The sequence below is a fragment of the Notolabrus celidotus genome, chromosome 6 (assembly GCF_009762535.1).
Source record: "Notolabrus celidotus isolate fNotCel1 chromosome 6, fNotCel1.pri, whole genome shotgun sequence".
NCBI classification, from domain to species: domain Eukaryota; kingdom Metazoa; phylum Chordata; class Actinopteri; order Labriformes; family Labridae; genus Notolabrus; species Notolabrus celidotus.
The window spans coordinates 29,110,693-29,132,433 of NC_048277.1; the positions used below are offsets into that span (position 1 = coordinate 29,110,693).

General features: G+C 39.7%; 2 protein-coding genes and 1 long non-coding RNA gene across 3 annotated transcripts; all 3 read right to left on the bottom strand.

Annotated features, from left to right (window-relative positions):
- LOC117814835 lies at positions 1 to 4,134 on the bottom strand. Its single transcript, XR_004631648.1, has 3 exons — positions 4,068 to 4,134; positions 1,679 to 1,858; positions 1 to 909 (listed from the first exon to the last, which is right to left on the bottom strand). It is a non-coding gene; the product is annotated as an uncharacterized LOC117814835 (long non-coding RNA).
- A 545-nt stretch (positions 4,135 to 4,679) lies between these two features.
- Positions 4,680 to 8,654, bottom strand: cdkn1bb (cyclin-dependent kinase inhibitor 1Bb). Its single transcript, XM_034686135.1, has 3 exons — positions 7,873 to 8,654; positions 7,563 to 7,666; positions 4,680 to 6,068 (listed from the first exon to the last, which is right to left on the bottom strand). Exons 1-2 carry the CDS (start codon positions 8,312 to 8,314, stop codon positions 7,575 to 7,577), a joined length of 534 nt encoding a protein of 177 aa, XP_034542026.1. The 5' UTR covers positions 8,315 to 8,654; the 3' UTR covers positions 4,680 to 6,068; positions 7,563 to 7,574.
- A 2,552-nt stretch (positions 8,655 to 11,206) lies between these two features.
- Positions 11,207 to 16,758, bottom strand: yars2 (tyrosyl-tRNA synthetase 2, mitochondrial). Its single transcript, XM_034686722.1, has 5 exons — positions 15,942 to 16,758; positions 13,649 to 13,816; positions 13,405 to 13,560; positions 13,063 to 13,233; positions 11,207 to 11,612 (listed from the first exon to the last, which is right to left on the bottom strand). The coding sequence occupies exons 1-5, from the start codon at positions 16,727 to 16,729 to the stop codon at positions 11,453 to 11,455; spliced, it is 1,443 nt and encodes a 480-aa protein (XP_034542613.1). The 5' UTR covers positions 16,730 to 16,758; the 3' UTR covers positions 11,207 to 11,452.
- Positions 16,759 to 21,741: the final 4,983 nt, after the last annotated feature.

A 21,741-nucleotide genomic window follows, 5' to 3' on the forward strand; every position in this document is an offset into this window, starting at 1 on the left:
TGTTTGGAAATGGCACTAACGGTTACAAAAGCTCCCTTGCTCACACCTCATGTTGGTTAAGTGATGGTGGACTTCGAGGTAAAAAAGGTGCTGTGATCCATGATAAGTGCGATGCTCCATTTGTCAATTTTTTTAACAATCAATGAAACACTTGTGCTCACAACAACTCTCTTCTTCTTTGTCTTCCTACTGGTGCCACTCCCTAAATACAAAAACGTGGACGTCACTAGGATGTCCGTTCTGTGCTAGTTATTATTTTCCACTGCAAAGAGTTTCAATAAGTTAAGGGTTTAAGTGTTCAAACAAGCAAGATGAGATGTGATGTAAATAAAAGTAATCATTTAAACACAACATACATATATGTATATGTCTGTAGGGGGTGCCAGAATCAATGCAAACAGAAAGTTCCTCACAGGAGCTTTAAGGTATAGGCTGTGATATTTAGTGGTAGTTCTTACAACATCAACCCAAACCCGTGCTCAGAAGGTACAATCTCCAGGTGTTAAAATACTGATATTACAAGTACTACTGCACATGATAATTGGATATTGAAAACATAGTATATCCAGAAATGTAGCGAGCTAGAGTTAGGAAATCCTGTGACCTCAGCTGTGTTAAGTTGTGAGCAAAGAGCTGACTCAAAGCCTGTTTTTGCATTATACCTTTATGGGTAATAATGAATAAGGCAGCTCCCTTTACTGGCTGAAGAAAACTGAATACTTTTCCCATAAAATTTGATGAAATCTCAGTGAGACTGACAACCACAGAGTCCTCTCTGAGAAAAAAGGATCTGTCTATCTGACTCCCACAGATGTTTCAGCTGGAAGGGCTGCACTGCTTTCTCAGCCAAATGCATCTGAACGCATCCTCGGACATTCCTGGTGGGATTACTGGGCCAGGTACCATCCACTGGTCAGGAAAGAGAGAGAGAGACAGAGAGAGAGAGTCAGAGTGAGCGTGCAGCACAAGCCTGCCTGTTTTCACGTCTTGCGCTGCGTGCTTGAGCAGATTTGCTTGATAAAAGATAAAGGCTCTTTGATAGGCTGCAGGTGCGCTGCTTTAATGAGCATTACCACCACCACCAACCCCCCCTTTCCTTTTCTTCCCTGCAAAAACGCACTACAGACGCACATCTGCACATCTGTCATTCGATGCTCTGCAGCATCTCCCTCACTTCCCCTCCCCCTCCTGTCTGCCTGTCACTCATCCTCAGAGTCTCACACACTTCTCACACGAACCACAGCGTCTGAAAAAAACCAAAGTGACGTCAGAGCTTTTCAATGAAATAGTGTTCCTGTATTGATACAGCTTTCCTGGCACACACATTTCAATTGAATTGTCCAAAAAAAACAAGTAAGCCACACCCACGGTTCATGCAGGCTGAAACAGTCAGGAAAAAATACAGTGATTCAGATCAAATTTGGACTGCTCTCAGCCTGTTAGAGGTACTCCGGAGAAAAAAAAAGAAACAGACAGAGACAGACAGACAGAGAGAAAGAGAGAGAAAGAGAGAGAGAGGGATGTTAGGTGTTTGTTTGTGGGCACTTGCTTTCCCTCATTCAGAGCCCGAGGTGCCAGGGGAATAGCTCGATGACGTGGGTTGTGGTCTAGGCAGGAAACACGGGGAGGAACTTGTGACTTTATATTAAGTGGCAGGCGGTTAACAGGAAAAGATAACCTGTTTCTGTTGATATAGCGAGGAAGTGTGAATTCTTGGCACATGCGAGATGTTCGCAGGCCGACGAGGCCTTCCACAGTCTCTGATTGAGCGGCTCACTGGAATTTCCTCGAGTTCTCTCCGTGGTTTTGTTTGGGTGGCTGTGATGGAGTGTTGCAGGAATGCTTTCAGGGACTGCTCCTGCTCAAACAGAAAAAAAGGTGTTTGTCATCCAAGGAGAGACTCATGCATCAAACAGAGGTCACAGACTTATCAGTGACCTCTTAAATAACATGATATGATAGCTGGGGTCCTTTTAATTTTTCAGACTAATATACAGTCCGGCTCAGGCAGAAACACACTACATCATCAAGCAGTGTAAAAGCAGATTTTCAGCATCTTTTACAAAAGCTCACCGTGGAACAATTTGGGGTTGTAAGCAGCAAATTATAACAGAAGAATATTACAAAAGTGCAACAAAGAAGTCTGTTGAAAGCTAAAAATATTAAACACAACTCATTGAAAACTTTTTACAATCGGCATAACATTTTGTAGTCACTGTCTGTGTAATTATTCCATCAGTGTCTTGGGATTAAACCTCCCACTGCCTGGAGAAATAAGAAAATACCCACGCTGAACTCCACTAATAACAGGTTGTTAAGTTACATCATTCACATTGCATGTGCTCATTTATGGGTGAAATAATGCTTTTTTTGAAGGCTTACCACCATAGCATGGAATTGGACTCTGCAGCCACACACACACACACACTCACACACACACCAGCAGGATCAGCATCAGAGGCTGGATTTATCACACTTTCCTAAAACATACATTTTTGTTGAGCTGTAATTTACTGTTACAAATTGTGCGTACGCAGTGTGAGTAATTTTTTCTATGCTAAAATATTCCTCTTGGAGTTTTTATTACTGCAAAAAACCTCAACGCATTTTTAATCGTAAAAAAATAATCCCATGTAAATTGTCAAATTACAGAAAAATATATAAAAATTAAAAGAATGTCTGAAGATTGTTTTTCATGTTTAAAAATTGGTCAAATGTTGAAATTTTCTTCTTCACATTTTTTAACTCTAAGTTTTGCAGAAGTGTTGAAACACACACTTTCCCCTCCTCCGCCTCCTCTGCCTTCATCCAATTAATAAGTCAACCAAACAGACATCCGCTCAGCCATTAAGTCAGTCAGACTGACACAGAGACACAGACTCAGTCAGTCAGTCAGTCAGTCAGTCAGTCAGTCAGTCAGTGTGTTGTTTGGGCAGGGGGGAGGCTCGTAGACGGGTTCTTTGTCTGAGCAGAGAAGCCCCAGACACAACAGTGACCGGCCCCGGCCCCTCACAATGGCCCTCCACACAAAGGCCCACACACTGGGACAATGGGCTGGGCTCAGGGTGGGGGTGTATGACTGAGCTGAGGTTACCCACCTGCACACTTCAGGACCAGAGCCCCCCCATCCCTCCCTAATCTCTCTCACACACACACACACACACACACACACACACACACACACACACACACACACACATACACACACACACAGGCCCCCACCCATCCAGCTATAAAGAGCTTCCACAGGTGTCTTCCTGTGTCTATGGCACGAGATGGAACCGGGGAGATGCTGCAGTGAGGGCTTTCATTTGGGTTTCACAGCAGAAGATGTGCCATGACAGAGACTGAGACACATGTGTAGCAAAGTTACCACAGGTCAAAGGGCGTCTGGCCTGGGATTAGGGCTCTGCTGCTGGTGCACATCAGTCACAGTGACGAGACATTTTAATGTGACATAGAATAAAATTAGGGAGAGGAGGAGGGAATTTAAAATAAAAGGATATCTGTAATTTTTTTTGCAGCTTAGTGTCTACTTAAGAGTGTGCTTTTTCCCCCTTGTTTATATAATATAACACAATCTCATGACTTAAAGTTAGTATTAAAAAATATATATTATTATATTATGTCATTATAGATTTTTGTAAAATGTAATGCAATAAATAGATTAAAGTTGAATAAAAGTCATATCTTAAAAGCATTCATTCTCAATTTTAGATTTTAATTAGAGGTGCAAATATGCACTTTCTAAGTTTGTTAAAATTCAACACTATTCAAAGCACACTACCTTTATTTTCAATAACATAAAATAAATGTAAAATTATTTATGGAGGCAGGAACAATTTAAGATAAGAAAATAGTTCTAACACACCACACAAGACTCACAAGTAAAAACACACTCTTTCTCTCTCCTCCTACACTCACTCACACACACACACACACACACACACACACACACACACACACACACACACACACTCACACACACTTACACTCTCTCAGAAATACAGATGTTACCGAGGCCAGTGAAAAAGTTAAAAAAAAAGAACTCTTGTTGCTGTATTTACCTTGTAGTCGAAGATCGTATCCTGAGCTCAAAGCTTTGACATTTTTTTTCCATGTGAGCTATTCCCCATGATAAGTCACTGAACGTTACTGGCTGCAATAAGTGGTCTGCTTTCCCCATCCTCCTTTTCATTGGATGACCCAGCTGTCAATCATTAGCCCGCTCAAAACGCAGAAGGATTCATGTTTGGGAGTGTCACTACGGTGTACCAGGATGCCTTCATGCACTTAAATCCACTCACACAGCTGCTGCAGATTCTCTTCTGATGTAAAGTTTATGTTTCATAGTAAGGGGAAAATAAAATGCTATTATTGTCTGTTTTATTTTTTTTGTTAGCTTGGAAAATGTGACGTTTCAAAGAGAAAAGCAAACACTGTGTCAGATTGAATTTACACCAAGTGTAAAAAGCAACACAAGTCAGTCAGATGGATTCAATTTTCTCTTTTAATTGATTGCAACACATTTTATAACCACACATTACAAAATGCACATCAAATATTTTTTCAGGCTCAGTTTGCAGCCTTATTGATAAGAAAAAAAAAACTACCAAAAAATATGCTTTTACAAAATAAGACAATTATAATAAAGTAAATGCCACTTTGGATAACCGTAATCAAAAACCCATTTTTTTTATTCTACATAAAAAAAGCTTGACATAAATAAGTTAGTATAATTTCTCAGTGTTTTTACAAAATTATGTACATAGGTACATTGCAAAGATATACACAAATACACAGGCATGGTGACTGCATTTTCTGAGACGAGCTGTTTTCTCCTCTGTGTTCAGGTGTACACTGGTCTCTTTGAATATAACCCACACTTTAGGCAAATAAAGGGAAGCTTTTGGACGCTCACATTTGCATCCTCAGCAGGCTCACAACATCGGTGAAAAAAAAGCACAAACATACATGGTCATTTAAGTCGAGGTTATCACAAAGTAACACAATGTGAAGTCAACTAAAGGAGCACAGGCTGTGCTGCTGGCAACTGAAGCAACCATGTATTTGGTATTGTAGGACACTCAACCCATTCCTCTCTTTAAGGAGCATTAAGGCTGGTTAAACAAAAGAAAAACAGTCAAAAGAGAGTGTACAACACATCCTGTGCAGTTTGTATGTATGGTCTTTGTCCTTCAATATCTGAGTACCTCAAAACTCCAGAGGAAAGCAAACACACCTTGAAATGTGGCTGAGGTGTGCAGGAGAACTTGAGAAAAATTCAAAAATCATATTCCAGGATTGATGCTACATGCACCGTTCACAAAATAAATATTGGGCAATGGTCCTTGTGGAGATATAGTTTTTTTTCTCCTTTGATCTCCCAGGTGAACAAATCTTAGAGGAGAACCTGCACTTTGTGACACAGATAAAGAAATAACAAAAGAAATGACATAAGTTGAGCTACATTTGTACCGTTCTTCACTGCAAAGTTTTGGAAGATGACGGAGTGAAGACACATTGTTAAGAAACTGTGAGAAGCCATGATTTTGTTTTAAATGTAAAAGAATAAGGGACTGTATTAAAGTCACACTGCCTTTCAGAGGGAAAAAAAAGGAGAACAGCATTTTGGAAACATGTATCAAACTACACTGCAATTCTTCAAGTCAAATCAAAAAAAAAAATTCACACCTTTTTACATAAAGGATTTGTGTTCAAATCATAATGTTTTTATGTGCTCGTTTGGAGAGAAATATAATATTATAATAAGTATATTTATTTACACACAGGTAGTAAAAAAAGGAGCAAAAAAGGAAATCAAACCTAATTGCACACTGCTACATACACTGCTTTTAGAGGCAGTAACTTTTTTTTAATTGAGTGCCACAACTTTAGTGTTTCTATTCAGTGCTTCAACAGCGTCCTCCCCCGTCTTCAGGAGAGTTGATATGTTTCTGATGCTGTGTAGTTCTTCTTCCAAGCAAAAAAATAAAAATAAAAATAGCAAAAAATTCAGCCAACACTGAGGTTTCCCCCATGTAAAGAGGGGGAACACATCTTCAGCCCTGCAGGAAAAAAAGAAAAGAAGAAAAATTAATAAAAGAGTGAGAGGATAAAAAAAGTTATGACACTGGGCTTCATGCAGAACTTGTTGAGCACTGTTGCACATAATCAGGAATGGAGAGTGCATTAGTGCATTGGAAATTTGCTCTGTTGCATGTTTGCTTACACTTTGACAAAAAGAGGACGAATCATTTGAATGCACCAGAAATTTCCACATGGACGTGATGTGTCCAGTGGGCTTTGTTTCTGTGCAGTGACAGAACTGAAGAGGAGGTGAGAATTGTTTGCCTACAAGTGACTGTGCAGAATATCAGCAGTGCAAAAATAGCAGAAGGTATTTTTAATGTCAACAATTGAAGTGTTGTGATATTTAAGTTTGTATGCATGTGTCTTTTTGAAGAGACAAAAACAGCTTGCAATTTAAACTATTTTTCTCAGCTTATCATGCACTTGCTGAGTTTCTTATTCTTCAGAAACACCATGCTATTTTTAGATTTCCGCTTACTTGGAACTTATATTATATATTTTTTTAAACTTCCAGGTTTAGACAAATTGAAAAAAAAAAAACAGAGACACGTTGACAGCCCTCGTCCTGCCACTACAATGCACATTTCATGCCTGTTCCCCTCTGCCGTGGCCCACAAGCACACTTCATCTCAGACCTGCGCGGCTCCTCTGCTCACTCTGCACCGGCACAGACAGATATGAGTGCGAGTGCGAGTGTGTGCGAGTGTGTGTGTGTGTGTGTGTGTGTGTGTGTGTGTGTGTGTGTGTGTGTGTGTGTGTGTGTGTGTGTGTGTGTGTGTGTTGTAACATTAGTGTGCAAAGTGTGTGCAGCACACACACACACGCACGCACACACACACGCACACACACAGGAGACACAGAGACCAGCCCCTTCCCGTCCCTGCTCTGCTGTGCTGAGGGCAGTGGCTGCTGACGTGTTACTACTACACTGTTGTTCAGCACTTGTTGTTTACAGTTCAGTCGGAAACCCTGGCTCTGCGTGGCGTGGAGTGAAAAAGGTGCAAAATGTGCAGCCACGTTTTTACTGTTTTTACTCCGAACTCCTCACACCGCAATGAAACAGACTCCAGTACACAAATACAACTGAGAGGTCATGTAAACTCAACACTTTTACTCCCACTACTACTATCACTACGACTTTTACTACAACTACATGAATGACAACACCGAGGGTACTGCCTGTCAGAGGTGCTCACTTTTAAAAAATACATATTTAAATAACTGCTCCATAAGAGCTGTAAAAGGGGTTGTTTAATCTTAACTTTGACATAATAAAACAGTGATCATTTAAATAATAATATTTTATTCAAATGTGGATTTGTCTGCAAACAGCTGGCAGAAAGGAACTTAATTTGCCCCTCTGAATCTGGTAAACACCCAGCTTTAGTTACACCTCATTGTAGCCCATTTATAAAACTCACATTTTTTTTTAAGAGAAGTTGCATTAAAAACTTTGAACAGATCCTTACCGTATCTCGCCCTCACGTTTGCCTCTTGGGACTGATCTTTCTGGGTGTGTGTTCTGCAGAATGGCTCAGGCTTTGAAAGCTAACCTCATCGGAGACCGAGGAGTCTGCAAAGGCAAAGTTTACCATCAGTCAAAACATCCTAAATGAAACATTAAATTCATGACCAATGTACATTTTCAGTTTGGTGCCATTTTTGACGCGTAAAAGCATATTTTGGCGACATTGCTGCGTTTTGATGGATATGACGCAATGAGCCCCAGTTTGATTGTGGGTTATAATAAAGGGTAATAATGTTGCAAATTCTAAGTACCGTGACATGCAGGTCTTTTCCTCCGTCCAGTGCACTGCTCCGTGCACTCCATCTGCGCGTCAGACCTGTCGCTGTCTGCACTCGGGGCCCCAACAACACAGTTATGATTCCCATTTAGATCCACATTGTTATTCCCAGCGGAGCAGACGCCCTTCTCCTTTCGCGGCTGCCTGTTGTAGAAACTCGGGACGTCTTTACAATCCACTAATTCCCACTCGAACCTGCCATTGGCAAGCGGCGTATGATTGGCGAAGTCGAAGCCCCACCTGGCGGAATCAGCCTCTTCCATCTCCCGCAAATGTCTCTTTAAATCCCTCTTTAACTCTTGGTGATCCACCGGGCCGAAGAGGTTTCTGCACAGCGACGGTTGCGGGGGATCCGACACTCGGGGCTCCGTGCGCTCCAGCGTCGGGCTCCCGTTAGATAGCCGAACATCTGACATTTTTCCCCCCCCAAAGAAAGGCAATTTTTTTCCTCAAACAGCCGGGGAGCGTCCAGTTTCCAAAAGAACAACACACAGCTGAAAAACAACGGGTATCTCCTTGTCGCTGAGCAGTATCCAAAACGAGCGTAAAACCTCTTATGCCTCCATGCGCACGTCGTGTTTGGGAGCCGAAAAGCGTCTCCGCAGATCATCAAAACAGAGTCCACAGCAACAGGAGCCGCTCTGTCAATCCGTCCGGAGTGAGAGGAACGGCAGACAAACCTTCTCAGTACCCAATATGGCGATTGAAAGATGTACTAGGGATTGAGGGTGAAGCCTGACTGGGGAGGGGGGAGGTAAAAAAAAATACTGAAACACAGAGCTATTTAAACGCCATACTGCCCGCTGATTGGTTCAGAGAGGTTAAGCCCGCCTCTTAAGGTGGATCGTGTAATTCAGCAGACATTCAACATGAGCGCGATGCTGATACCAGGGTTCCCACTCTTTTCCAGAGATCATTTTCCAGGACATTTCAAGGACATTTTCAATGATGATCAAGCTGGTATGACAGCCTAAATCTAGGCACCATATTTTCCTCTCAGTGGGAGTGTACATTGAAAGTCTATGGCTATCCATGAAATCATCTCTTACATGCTTAAAAATGATCACAAATTGATTATAGAATAATGCAACCACAGATGTACAGCACCTTATTAGTGCAACCAAGTAACAATGCTGGGCAACTCTCATCTCAGCTTTCTCTTTTCTCAAAAATATAAAATTAGCTAAGTAAAAAACAAAAGAGCCTGCAAAGGAATCTGGAAGCTGCCTTATTAAAATAAATAAATAATAATAATAATCAGAAGATCAGTGCATAAATTGACCTAAATAGAACTAATTGACAAAAATGGCCACAAATGTTGAATGGGGATGTGTTTTTTTAACCTTCTCAGGTCGCACGCAGTCATGTTGGAATCATTTTCCAGGACAATCTGTGATTTTCCAGGACATTTTACTTTTTCTCCCATTTTCCAGGTGATTTCCAGTACTGGAAAACTGGTCAACTATTTTCCAGGTTTTCCAGGATGCGTGTGATACATTTCCCCAAATCAAAGTGTTTCTTCCTTCTTCAGATTAATGCTACTTTGAAGAGTGGAAACAAAAACTGACATTGTTACTCTTACTTTAAATTATTTCAAATGAGGTCAACTCAATAGTTTGCAATAATTACTCACCCCTCTCTTCTTTCATGTACAATACCTTTTTTCTACTCATCTTCTCAGTTCTGTTCTGTACATTGTTCTATACCTACGCTTCAAGTCTGTGCACATTTTTCACTGCGTCACTGGTTTTGTAAATATTTGTAAATGTACTTATTTAGCTGTGTATATACTTCATAAGATGCTTATTTTTACTTCTTTATTTTTAATTGCTAATAACTTTTTTAATAATTTGTATTTTATATACTCTTGTTTGCTTTATGCTGTTTTGCACTGTCTACTTTGCTGCTGTTACACTTAAATTTCCCTGTTATGGGACAAATAAAGGATTATCTTATCTTAACTTTATTTTTAAATTCCAAAGTCACACATACAGAAAAAAGATATACATACTTTTCTTCATTCTAACCAGAGATAAATCCTTCCTAAGTATACATGTACCTCATATTTAAACTCAAGGTGCTCAATAAGACTATTTGGTTATTTGAAGCTGATAACAAGTGTTAATAAAACCTGCATAATGGCATGATAGATAAAAGCTGAATTTGAACAGAAAAATAACAAAGGCAAAAGTCAGAGTAGAATTTGAGTCATATAATTTTCAACACTTATTGTGCTACCTACCTTTCCAGTTCTGAAGGCTGTTTAAAGTAAAAGTGATTATAAAAAATATATAGGAAATTCATAGAATCTATAACATCTATATTTAAATAATTTACTAAATTCATCTGGTTCCAACACCAACAAGACTTGCAAATAAAAGTTGTTAAAGCAGTTTCCCTGCTATCTTGTAAAATGTATTGCTTAGTAGCATTCCACCTTAAAAGAGATGACATTTTTGAAAATGCATAAGCTGAAGCTCCAAGGTGTGGACCCTCAGCTTGAGTAGGTATCTCTCTTGAAACGATCAACCGGTATAAAAAAAAAATGGAAAAAAAAAAATTAAAATAAAATCTGCAAATTGGGCTGACGTGTTTCTTTAAGAAATCCTTTTCACCAATTCTCTGAAGCTGAGAGGGGTAAGTCAAGGTCAGGACACACCAGACCCTGTCCTAATATCCACCGACCCCCGGGAGAAATAGAGGAAAACAGATGTACAAAAAGACGAAAGCCACGCACACCTCCACTGTTAGAAGCATGAAATGCCAAAACCAAATAACTACCTAAACAGGAAAATAAGGATGATGTGTGCAGGCCCTACATCCTGAAAGCTAGAAAAAGTTATTTACACCACATTGAAAACTATGCACTCAAAGAGAAAATCTAACTCTAATCCTGCAAGAATATTCTTCTAATGGAAATATCTAATTTATGTCATCTGAAAAACACCCACAAGCTAAATATCTCCATTTGAAAATGTATCTAAAAGCGTTTTTCTTCTCCTTCTCCAACACTTTACACCTCCCACCTCTCAGGCAGAATCAAACAGCCACATTAAGACAGCTGCTGGCCTCGTGTTTGCATCAAACTGATTAAAAAACGTTGCGCTTTAAATAGACACATAACCTGTTTGTGAGAAATGATGCAATTTAGTTTTAATGTGAGTAATTATTTACCTATGGGGTCACAGCAGGGTATGTGGTGCAGCTGTGGAAGCCTGCAGCACTCCCACTATCACCGAGACAATGTTGCCCTCTAGTGTTCACATTGTGAGACCTGTGTAACAGTGCAGAGTCAGCAGGCGACAATCTTTATATCAAATGCTTTTTAATATCATAGCTTTAGATTAATTCCACATATGTACATATGAATATTTATGTAACAACTAAAGGCAATCATTAAGGGTTTGAACAAAAGCGAAACGCAGAATGTTCCAAAACACCAGTCCATCCATGTCTCCTCATTGAGCCTGCAAAGGTGTAGTCCCCTACCTTCCTTCCAGTTAGTCCATCATAGGTCAAACCGGTTCTTCTCAGTCTCAGTCTGTTTGACAGTCTCATAGACTGAGCCACTTGATGATGTAGAAGTTCTTCTTTCCCACTCTGAGCAAGGTAAGTCCATTGGATAGAATGTGGAGTTTGGGGATCAGTACCTGCTCTGGATTTTCTGTCCGCTTGTGGTTGATCCACACCGCCCCCTCTGAGACCATTCGATACCTGCAAACAAACAACAGACTGTAAGATTAGTGATCCCCCCTGCATAATATGTGTTAAAAAAACACTTTTCTGCTCTTCAGCATAACTGTACTTTGAAAGTAAATTAAAGGATGAAATGTTTGGCAATGTATCTCCTTTGCAACACCTTATGTTTCACTAAAAAGTCTTTGGTGACCCCTTAAATGTCCATTGATGCATAAAAAAATAAACTGATGTATCAGTTAAAAAAAAATAGAAAAACTGTCGGGGGGAAGAGTAAGTAACTAAAGTCAGGAATGAAAACAATCCATAGCCTAGAACTTAGATTACTTGTCTTTTAAAGGGAGCATCTGCAAACAGTGAAAAAATAACAAACAGGCTTTCTGATAGAAAAGTAAAGAATTGAAAATGTTCTAAATGGAGCGCATGCTTACACTGGCATTATTGTTTGGGTCAGAGTTTCTTAGAATTAACTAAACTATGTGGTGAAGTATACAGTGTCTGCAGTAGTCGGAAGCTTAACTTCTGCACATGCCCAGTTTCTCAATAAAGGGGCTGCGCTGACTGGGATCCCTCATGAGTAATGCACTTACTATTGAAGAGTGCCTCATACAACCCCCACTTTAATGATAATAAAAAAGAGGACTATCCCTTTAACAAAAACACAGTTATTCAAATCCTTATTTTTCAGATGGATCAATCATTACTTGCAGCTTCACCCAAATATGCATTCAAATCATTTACGAAGATATCCTCAAACAACATTTTTTAAACTAATTGCAAAATGCACAATAACTAATAAACTGCTCTTTTAATGCCGGATTTTTAATGCCCAGATATCAACGTTATTTTATGGCCTTTCCAATAAACTATAAGCAAAATGTGTCTGTTTTAGTGCAGGGCTGTCAGTTTAGACCTCAGTTTTCCAGAAACTAAGAGAGAATAAGCGGGTCATAACACAGCAAATACAGGAATTACTTTGATTGCTGCAATTGACTCTGAACTCTTTTGATTTAGTGTCACACAGCATAACAAGAGGTTTTACTCACTGGTCAATATGTCTTGCAGGAGGTCAAGCTAATGATACATTTGAAGAGTGCCCTCTGCTGGATCACAAGGTAAACTACAGCAAATGTGATGTAGCACTTACAGACTAAGTTTTGAATTAGAACAGTTCACTACAGCTACAATGTGAACTACCCCGAGATTTGAATAAATGTTTAAATGTTTTCTAAGTGTGTGTGGTTTAATTTAGAACTGTCTTTCTCCATTCAGTACACCCATTTCAATCACAGTACCCTAAGTGTTGCTTAATAAGAGAACACTGAATTCCTGCTTAGTGCAGCATCTTAAAGGCTCACATCAGAGGCCACCAGCTCGTATTACTCTAAAACCTTTGGAGTATTCACAAAGGTTTATTTTGATTCTATCAGGTAAATGAATAATAAAAAATCAGGATTGTGGTGCTCACCCTTTGGGCCCGCTTGGGATGGCATCAGCCTTGCGGCAGGCGTCGATCACTGTGGTTCCCGGCTCTAACAGCAGCTCATGAAAGGGAGCCTCCCTAAAAAGCTCCTGCAGCTCCTCGTCACTCATCTCCTCCAAAGCCTCCACGCTGCTGTGGTACAGAGCTTTGGTACACCTGGAGAGATCATAACACTTATTATATGTTTTTATGTCTGGGTAGTTTGAACCAAGTGGAGTAAGGAATGCCTATCATGTAACGATTCAAATAAAAATGAATAAACCTGTGAGAGATATTTGTACAAATGTGTTAAATAGAAGATCATTTAAGAGAACTGTGTGTTCTGACCTCTTTGCACTCTCGAGTCCTTCCTTTCCGTGCACCAGTTTGGTCACCTCTGCAGCCAGTCGTTTGTGTGCAAGCCGTTTTGCTGGGTCTTCTCTCTGCTGCTCCATTAGCCTCTCGATCTCCGCCAGAGGCAGGAAGGTGAACAGCTTCAGGTTCCTAAGGAAAAATATAAAGTAATATACTCCAGTGTAGTAAAACAGATCTTTCACTGTTATTAATTTGACCACTTCATCATCTCACCCACCCCTCCATACTGGCGTCAGGCTGCCGGAGGAAGAACTGGTAGAGCTCAAAGGGAGACGTCTTGTCTCTGTTGAGCCACACAGCGTTGCCTGCTGTCTTCCCCAGTTTGTCCCCGATAGAGCTGGTCACCAGTGGGATGGTCAGGCCGTACACCTCCTCCCCACTCACTCTGCAATCACAAGCAGAACAAAAGTTAAATGTCTGGTTGAAAAGTTTAAAAACTTGTAATTGGGCTAAAAATTCAAGTTCCAGAGGGATTACGTGTTGAAATGTGACTTCAAGAGCTTTACTGACACTTCAGCATATCATGCATTGCTGGCATGTGACAGATGTCACACATCAGAATAAATCAAAGTAAAGTGCAATGATTTCTGACATTGTGGTTTATCGAAATGAAAACTAGTTTGGCAGGTTTAATTATGCTGAATTGAAAGTTTGTCTCTAAAAGGTCAATAAAGATCATTAGATTCAATTTTACGCGTGTCTACAGTTATCAAAGACTAAATATTTGTTAAATCAACTGAATTTTGCTAATATCTGAGTCAGTAGAATCCTCTGAAAATAAACTGAAAGCATGGAAAGACGATCTACAAGAGGAAATATCAACTGAAGAATGGGATATGGCATGCATAAAGCACTGACTCAAACAGCCAACACTCATTTAAAACTGCTAACACTCATTTAAAACTGCTGCAATGGTTAATGAGAGTCTATATAACGCCAGAGAAGCTCCACAAATTTCACTCCAACATCCCAAACCTATGCAACAGGTGTGGGGACGATAAAGGTACATTTTACCATTGCATATGGAAATGTCCAAAGATTAAATAATTTTGGGATGAAGTCAGACGTGTAATGCAGGAGTTTTTATCTTTTCAATTAGCTGTAGAACCAAAGTTTCTTCTTCTCAGTATCTACCCAAAAGGTCGTAATATGACCTGCAGAGAACGGGTTTTTGTAGACCTCTCTGCATATTACAGGCTAAAAGAACAATAGCATTAACATGGAAAAACAGTGGAAGGCCGAGTATTACACAGTGGTTTAATGAAATGTCTCTGTGCTTGGCTCTGGAAAAGATAACATAGACACTTAAGGACAAACAAGAATTATTTGACGGTATCAGGGGCCTATTTATTAATTTTCTTCAGGATAAGGATTTGTCACAAATCTTGAACTCGGCTGGGAAAGAGTTGTCAATGTCTGTAATTGTGGTTGTTATTGCAGGAACTGTTTTCAGGCAGAAGTGAGTAAGAAATCATCTCGGTATCAAATACAAATATATATCAGATACAAAACTCTAATCATGACTTACAAAGCAGTAACCAAAACCGCTCCAGTTTACCTGGAACCCCTGATCCAGGTCTACTGCCCTTCTCGTCCGCTACGCTCAGCCTCTGAAAAGCGCCTAGTGCTTCCAGCACACAAGGCCTCAAAATCACTAGCTCGACTCTTCTCTTCTGTTGCCCCTAAATGGTGGAATGAATTGGCCAACTCCATTCGATCTGCAGAGTCCCTCTCTACTTTCAAAAGACAGCTAAAGACCCAGCTCTTTAGGAAGCACTATGCACTTAGCTAGATTGTTCTCCACTGTTGTCCCCAGTGGCAGATCATGTCTTCCAGCTACAGTTGACTCGCACTGTCTTGCTCTACTCTGGGGATCTGTGCTCAGCTTTTGAGTGACCCAGCACTTGGTACTTTGGTCATTATTGTGGTGATGTTAATTGTTGATGAAGATAATGGAAGGTCTTAAATTGTTTGGTTGCTTCATTGTAGATGTTCCTTATTTATAAAAGAAAAATAAAATTCCATATTTTCTTTTGTGCATTGCCTTTACACCCAAATGGACTTGAAGCACTCTGTTACTCGTACTGATCTTGTATCCTCTCATCTAGATCTTTGCTTGTGTTGTTCTTGTTCCCGTATGTACGTCGTTTTGGATAAAAGCGTCTGCTAAATGACATTGTACCATTTTAACATCTATGGCAATGTACTCCCTTCTTTGGTTATCTTTAGTTAATACAGACAATAATAATGTTGTAACATTTTGTAATTAAGGTTTTTCCCCCCTCCCTTTATTCTATAGATGTGTATGTGCATTTATGTATATATGTTTTATCTATTTTTTCCTTACAATTTCTTTAATTGTAATTGCGTGTCTTTGAAATGTTTAAAAAATTCAATAAAAATGTTTTTTTAAAAATCAACTGAATTTTCAATGAGGTTTGAAACTAAACCCCCTGACCTTGCAGAGCCTGTGCAGTGGAGGCTACATAGACGGAAGGGTGGGTATTTACTTGTGAATGAACTCATGTCCAGACATTAGATTGCCCAGCTGGTCAGTACCCCCGAGTTGGATCTTGCACCCGTATACTTGGTTCAGGTGATGGAAGTCATAAGCCTGGAACACCTGATAGGTGAACTCAGTCAGACTCATCCCATCTGAGCTCTTCAGTCTGGACTGCACGCTGTGTCGGCTCAGCATGGTGCCCATCCTGAAGTGCCTCCCAGCCTCTGACAGAAAGTCCACCACCTTCCAGTCCTTGTACCAGCTCTGGTTGTTGAGCACAGTAAAAGTCCCTAGCGTCCTGGAGCCGTCTTTAAAGTGCAGTTCATGGTTGGTGAAAATCCTCTGAAGGCTGTCTCGGATGCTGTGAGTGTTCGTCTCCACAGTTCCCACGGACAGCCTCTCCCTTTCGCTGGTTTTCCCACTCGGGTCCCCGATCTGTGCCGTGGCCCCTCCCAGCAAAGCGAGGACATGGTGCCCGGCGTTTCGGAAGTGAAGCAGGCCGATGATAGCGAGCAGGTTGCCCACATGGAGGCTGTCTGCAGTGGGGTCAAAGCCGCAGTAAACAGTCTGAGCACCGGACTGGAGCAGCCGGGGGAGCTGGTCCTGGGCTGCGTTTTCAGGGAAGGATTCCTTCAGAACACCACGTTTATTCAAAGAAAAGAGCAGTCCGGTATGTGCAGAGGGAGAACAGTGAAACTTAGACCTGAATGTGAGGCACAGACTCGTTAACCTTGGCAAAATACAGGATCCATGCCGCGATGTGTAACGGCAGGTCCGCGCCATGGAGGCCGCCATGTTGGAAAATGTGACAAGAAGAAGGAGGAGTTAAGAGTCCTGCTGGAAGTAGAGCGCCCTCTAGAGCAGGGGTTCCCGAAGTGTGGGTCGGGACCAGGTCGGGAAGACGTCTTCCAGAATGTTTTTTTCCCCCAAGTTATCTAAAAATAGCACATTTGAGCCATTATATTAAAAAAAAATCAACACAAATAGTGCCTAAACTTAAAGAACACAAAACCATAACAGTGTCATACCTGTCAGATAAACACTCTCTGTAAATATACATGTAAATATACAATGCAACAATTCTCCAAGCAGAATTCCATATTTCTATTTTTTGTATTATTTAACTACTATTTTTTTTAAATGTAAAACTACCTCTGCAACTCACCACTGCACTTTTATCATATTATTTTAGCCTGTACATATTATGCCTATTTGTTGTTCTTTTGTATTTATAGCTGATGTTATTGTTATTATTTTTATTTCATTTTTATTTGTATGCCTTATTCTTGTGCCTTGCACAAAGAGAGCACAGTTTACCCAAGTCAAATTCCTTGTGTGTTCAAGCATACCTGGCCAATAAAGCTGATTCTGATTCTGATTCTGAGAAAACCTTGAAAATAGAAAAGGTAATGAGTTTTCTGCCTTTCTTTGTTTCCGGTTGACTCCTAAGTTTAGGGTTAGTGAACAGTTTATTATCAAAAGCATCAGTAGCAGCAGGTTAATTCATAAAGGCACAGGAAACACAGCCACACGCTCATATAGGTAGGCTAGTTTTCTGAAGACCAGCTTAATGAGGACACATTAAATCACTTTGAGGGACAGTGGGGGTTGCAAGTCTTTGGCACCTTTATTTTGAGGGTCGTGGGCTGAAAAGTTTAGGAACCCCTGGCCTAGTTGTAGAATAAAAGGAAAACAAAACACACACGCACACACACACACACACACACACACACACAAACACAAAAATAATAATGATGACAACAATTATAATATCAATACAAATGTAAGACTAAAAATAATGATAATAACTATAACAACAACAACAATAGTAACAGAGTACAAACTCTTTCTATATTATTTATTTAAAACACTAACTTTACATACAGGAGCAGGAAATACTGTTTTGTCCACAGGGGACGCCAGGATCAACACATAAAGGTTCCATAAGGTGTTGTAGTCTAGAAGCAAACATTCCTACATAGGTGCATATGTTTACATTTGTTAAAAACACGTCACGATCAGTCATCTGGACCTTTTGGTGCCCCTAAAGGTCAGCGGGCCCTGAAGCAGTTGCCTGTTTTCCCGATTGGAAATGCAGCCTAACTTATATATTACAATATTGGAACTGGCATAGGGACTTAATACAAGAAATTATCGATAGGGACTGTGTGGGGGGGGAGTTTGGTGTAAACATCTAATTTAAATATAAAGATGGAAATAGGAATTATGCAGGATGTTTTTGTTACCACTGAGCAAATTTAAGACATCTTATTCCAGGACATGTGAGTGTTGCTCACCCAAAACATACATACTGAAACTTTTAATGTGATTTAATACAACTATCTTGTCCTGTTGAGCAGATAATATAAAGGTCTAACTAGACTCTGAAAAATATTTGAGATGTTGTGCTTTCCTCTTGCACATCTGCAAAGGTTTTTTTGGGGGGCTCCAAAGCTTGATCCGTAAGGCAACTGGACTGGTAGAAATTCTTGAAGACGTTCAGTTCTGACCAGACTGGGGACAAGCTAGAAAATATAAGCCTAACAGTCGTGGGTGTGTCCATGGGTGACTAATCCATATACTTTTATCAAATATTAAAAACGTAATATAGCCTGTTGATCAATAAGATAGAAAAAGTAATGTGTAATATTTATTTACGCAGAATATCACAATCCTTGTCTTCTGTCTGCATGTCTTTGTCTTAGCAGACCTAATGTGTGTTCTATAAAAGTGGAGTCAATAGCTCACTCTATTTGAGCCATAAGCTGTAGTTGCAGGTCTGACTTAAGACCAAAAGATGGCGATCATGAGCAGTTCCTGGAGTGACCTCTGATGGATAAGAAGCGTTCCAGGAATAGAAGGTTAAGAATGACTACTAGTCTAGTTGTGTTTGTATCTGAGGATATTCAACCTCAGCTAAGACATCAGAGAGAAGAAAGTGAATGTCTCAAAACGAGATCGAATTTAAAATAATTTTATTTTAAATCCATTCAATGTCAACTGGTTCCATTGTTCAAATGTCTATTTATACATTCATCAAACATTTACAGTATTGTTACCACGCCACAGTACACATTAACAACACATCCAAAGACGGTTTCTGATGTCTCATCGCACGTCACTATAGCCACAAAACAAACTCCATGAAATCCAGGAAGAAAAAATAAAAACCAAATACCTAATTTCTATGACTGCTGCTCCCTGGTTACATTTTACTGCCAATTTTTGGGAAAAATAAAGATAAATGAGAAATGAATCAGTATTGTTGTCTGTGTTTGTGTGCTGTAAGGCAGAGCACTATAAACGTATTCTCCAAAGAGGATAAAGAGACAAAGATAAAAAAAGGGAGAAACAGAATATTTCTAAGTCCTGAGCTAGTTCAACAAAGGAAGACTACAATTCCCTGATACAAGTTCAAAATTCCCTTGTCAATTCAACACAAAACAGACATTCCTAAGGGTAAGCAGACATCACAAATTTACAAGACTTCTCCTTGAGGGCCTGGCTCTAATAGTGTTTCAACCATTTACTCGATTGATTTTAAAAGTCTGTCCTTTTCAAAGCAAATCCTTCATAGTTTATTTCTTTATTTACTGCAGAACAAAATTCACCATCTAATCTCTCTGTACGTGTGATAGTTTCTTTCAATAGTCTGTGATATCTTTTCCTGTCTGCGCGGCCCTGTTGTGTTGCAAACAGCTGACAACACCATCAGTTTGTTGATTCTAAAAGTGTGAGTGTGCTAAAGTCAAGTATTTTATCGGAATCTCTTATGTTTTATGGCATGGGCACACGCTAAGGCACAGATTGTTTGCGGTTTATCTCGAAGAGGGGAAAAACCGGAGCTGCGTTGAATGGGACTGACATTCTGTAAGAAGATATAATAGGTACATAGAGGCAGCTTGATGGTCAGTAATCTACTCATGGCATAAGAAATGTCTGGTGAGTTAGTACAACATAGCAGCGAGTGAGGAGGGAATAGTCAGACAAAAAGCACAATAAAAACATTACATACTGCATTTTCATTACTGCATCGTCTTCACTGCAAAAGCATGTAATGTCATGGCAAAGGATGAGTGCATTTAGATTCTGTAGTTCATTTGTGAGAGTTGTGATGTGAAGGAACAGAAAAGAAAGTTGGTTTTGTTTGAGACCAGGCAACTATGATTTCTCATAACAATGAAATTCTGTGCATATATTACCTATTTGTTTTCTGCAACCTGAGAACAGAGTATTTCATGATCAGTGCAGACCTTTCCAATGATAAGTGTTGTTTTCATTGTATTCAAATGTCTCAAAGGTCAAGGTTTTTTAAACTACCCCAAGTTGTGAGCTAGTGCACAAGTGCTTTCAGTTACCATCATAAGAGCTTCATTTTACAGATGAATGCAGTTGAAATGAACTGAATGCATACTGCAGATACAGATTGATGATTCACCATCTTAAAATAGCATCAAACAAAAGGAATGTCCCCGACGGGGTTCAGATTCATGGATATTCTGATTACCAGTTGCCCTGTTACCCTTACATCTATTTACACTGCACTCTTTCATGGTGCCATTTCAAATAAACAATGATCTGATTTAGTCATACGTATATACTTTAGTATAAAAATATCATCCAATTCAATTTCAACACAAGTATGCGGCATGTAAGCATAAAGAACATACAGTACATAACTACATTTACTGTAAAATCTCAAACATTTCAAAGTATTTACCAAACAGAGGAATACAAAAGTTGATCATCATTAGTACCTTGTATACCTCAAGAGTTAAAAGCTGGAGCGAGCAGTCGATGTGATCATTTCAGCTATGTACAGTGCACTTTCTTTATACAATGTGGTGTCTAGAAACACAAGGTTAGTGTGTTTATGTGATTGGATTTGAATAGATTCTTGATTCGTTTAGATTTTGGTTGGATTAGCAGATTGAGGAAGAAATTAAGATGTACACACATACTATCCAAGCTTCCCACTTTTCTTTTTCACATGTTTGAATTGTAGGTCCACTGCATTGTGATCCATTTTCTTTGTATGAGAGTTGTCTCTTCACATGCATTGATACACGCAGAAGAAGACAGAAACACCTTAAGTATTTAGATCTTCATCACTAGACACTCATGAGAAAGTCTACAGTCATGCCGGGCTGGCTTTATGTTACTCACAGAATCAAATAAGTGTGGATGGCCACAGACGCGTGTTTGTGTTTGCCTTTTGATTTTAACGTACTGAAAAAAGCACAAAGGGGAACTCAAGAAAACAATTAGAGGATCGAAACACATTTCATAGAAAATGAAACGTTTCTGATGATGACTAATCTGTGATTGTTTGAGGCTTTGCTTAATCCAAAAGGACCATAACACATGATTATTTTCTGTTACAGAGGAGTCATGCTCTTTAAAAATTGGGTGCATGACCCATGAATCTTAATCTACCCCACAAAGCACATGAGAGAAGGCAGAAAGACAAAACTGTCGAGAAACCGGCGATGAGATGCATTTTCAAGAATCAGGGCTCCACTTAGTAAGAAATCATGAAACAGATGAGTTCTTGTTAAACCTCTCTAGGTCTGTTTGTATTAAGGTGGTAATGAGGTTTATACGGTTTATTAGTCCTTGAAAAGCAGGACACAATAAATGATGGAGTGCCAAACGTCTCTCTGTGTTTGTTGTGAGAAAAAAGGCATTTAACAGAGGTCCAGTATAAAAGTCACGGGCGTGTTTGTGCTTCAGACTTGCATTGTGGTGCGTGGGCACAGTGAACCTGTAACTAGGATCCTTTCAGTCTTGAAAAACTTCAAAATATG

Coding starts and splice junctions, on each gene's coding strand:
- cdkn1bb (XM_034686135.1), bottom strand. CDS start 8,314: ATGTCAGATGTTCGGCTATCTAACGGGAGCCCGACGCTGGAGCGCACG. Junction 7,667..7,872: donor GAAAAGACCTGCATGTCACG/GTACTTAGAATT, acceptor TTGCCTTTGCAG/ACTCCTCGGTCTCCGATGAG.
- yars2 (XM_034686722.1), bottom strand. CDS start 16,729: ATGGCGGCCTCCATGGCGCGGACCTGCCGTTACACATCGCGGCATGGA. Junction 13,817..15,941: donor GGACATGAGTTCATTCACAA/GTAAATACCCAC, acceptor TTGTGATTGCAG/AGTGAGTGGGGAGGAGGTGT. Junction 11,613..13,062: donor ATCCCAAGCGGGCCCAAAGG/GTGAGCACCACA, acceptor GTTTGTTTGCAG/GTATCGAATGGTCTCAGAGG.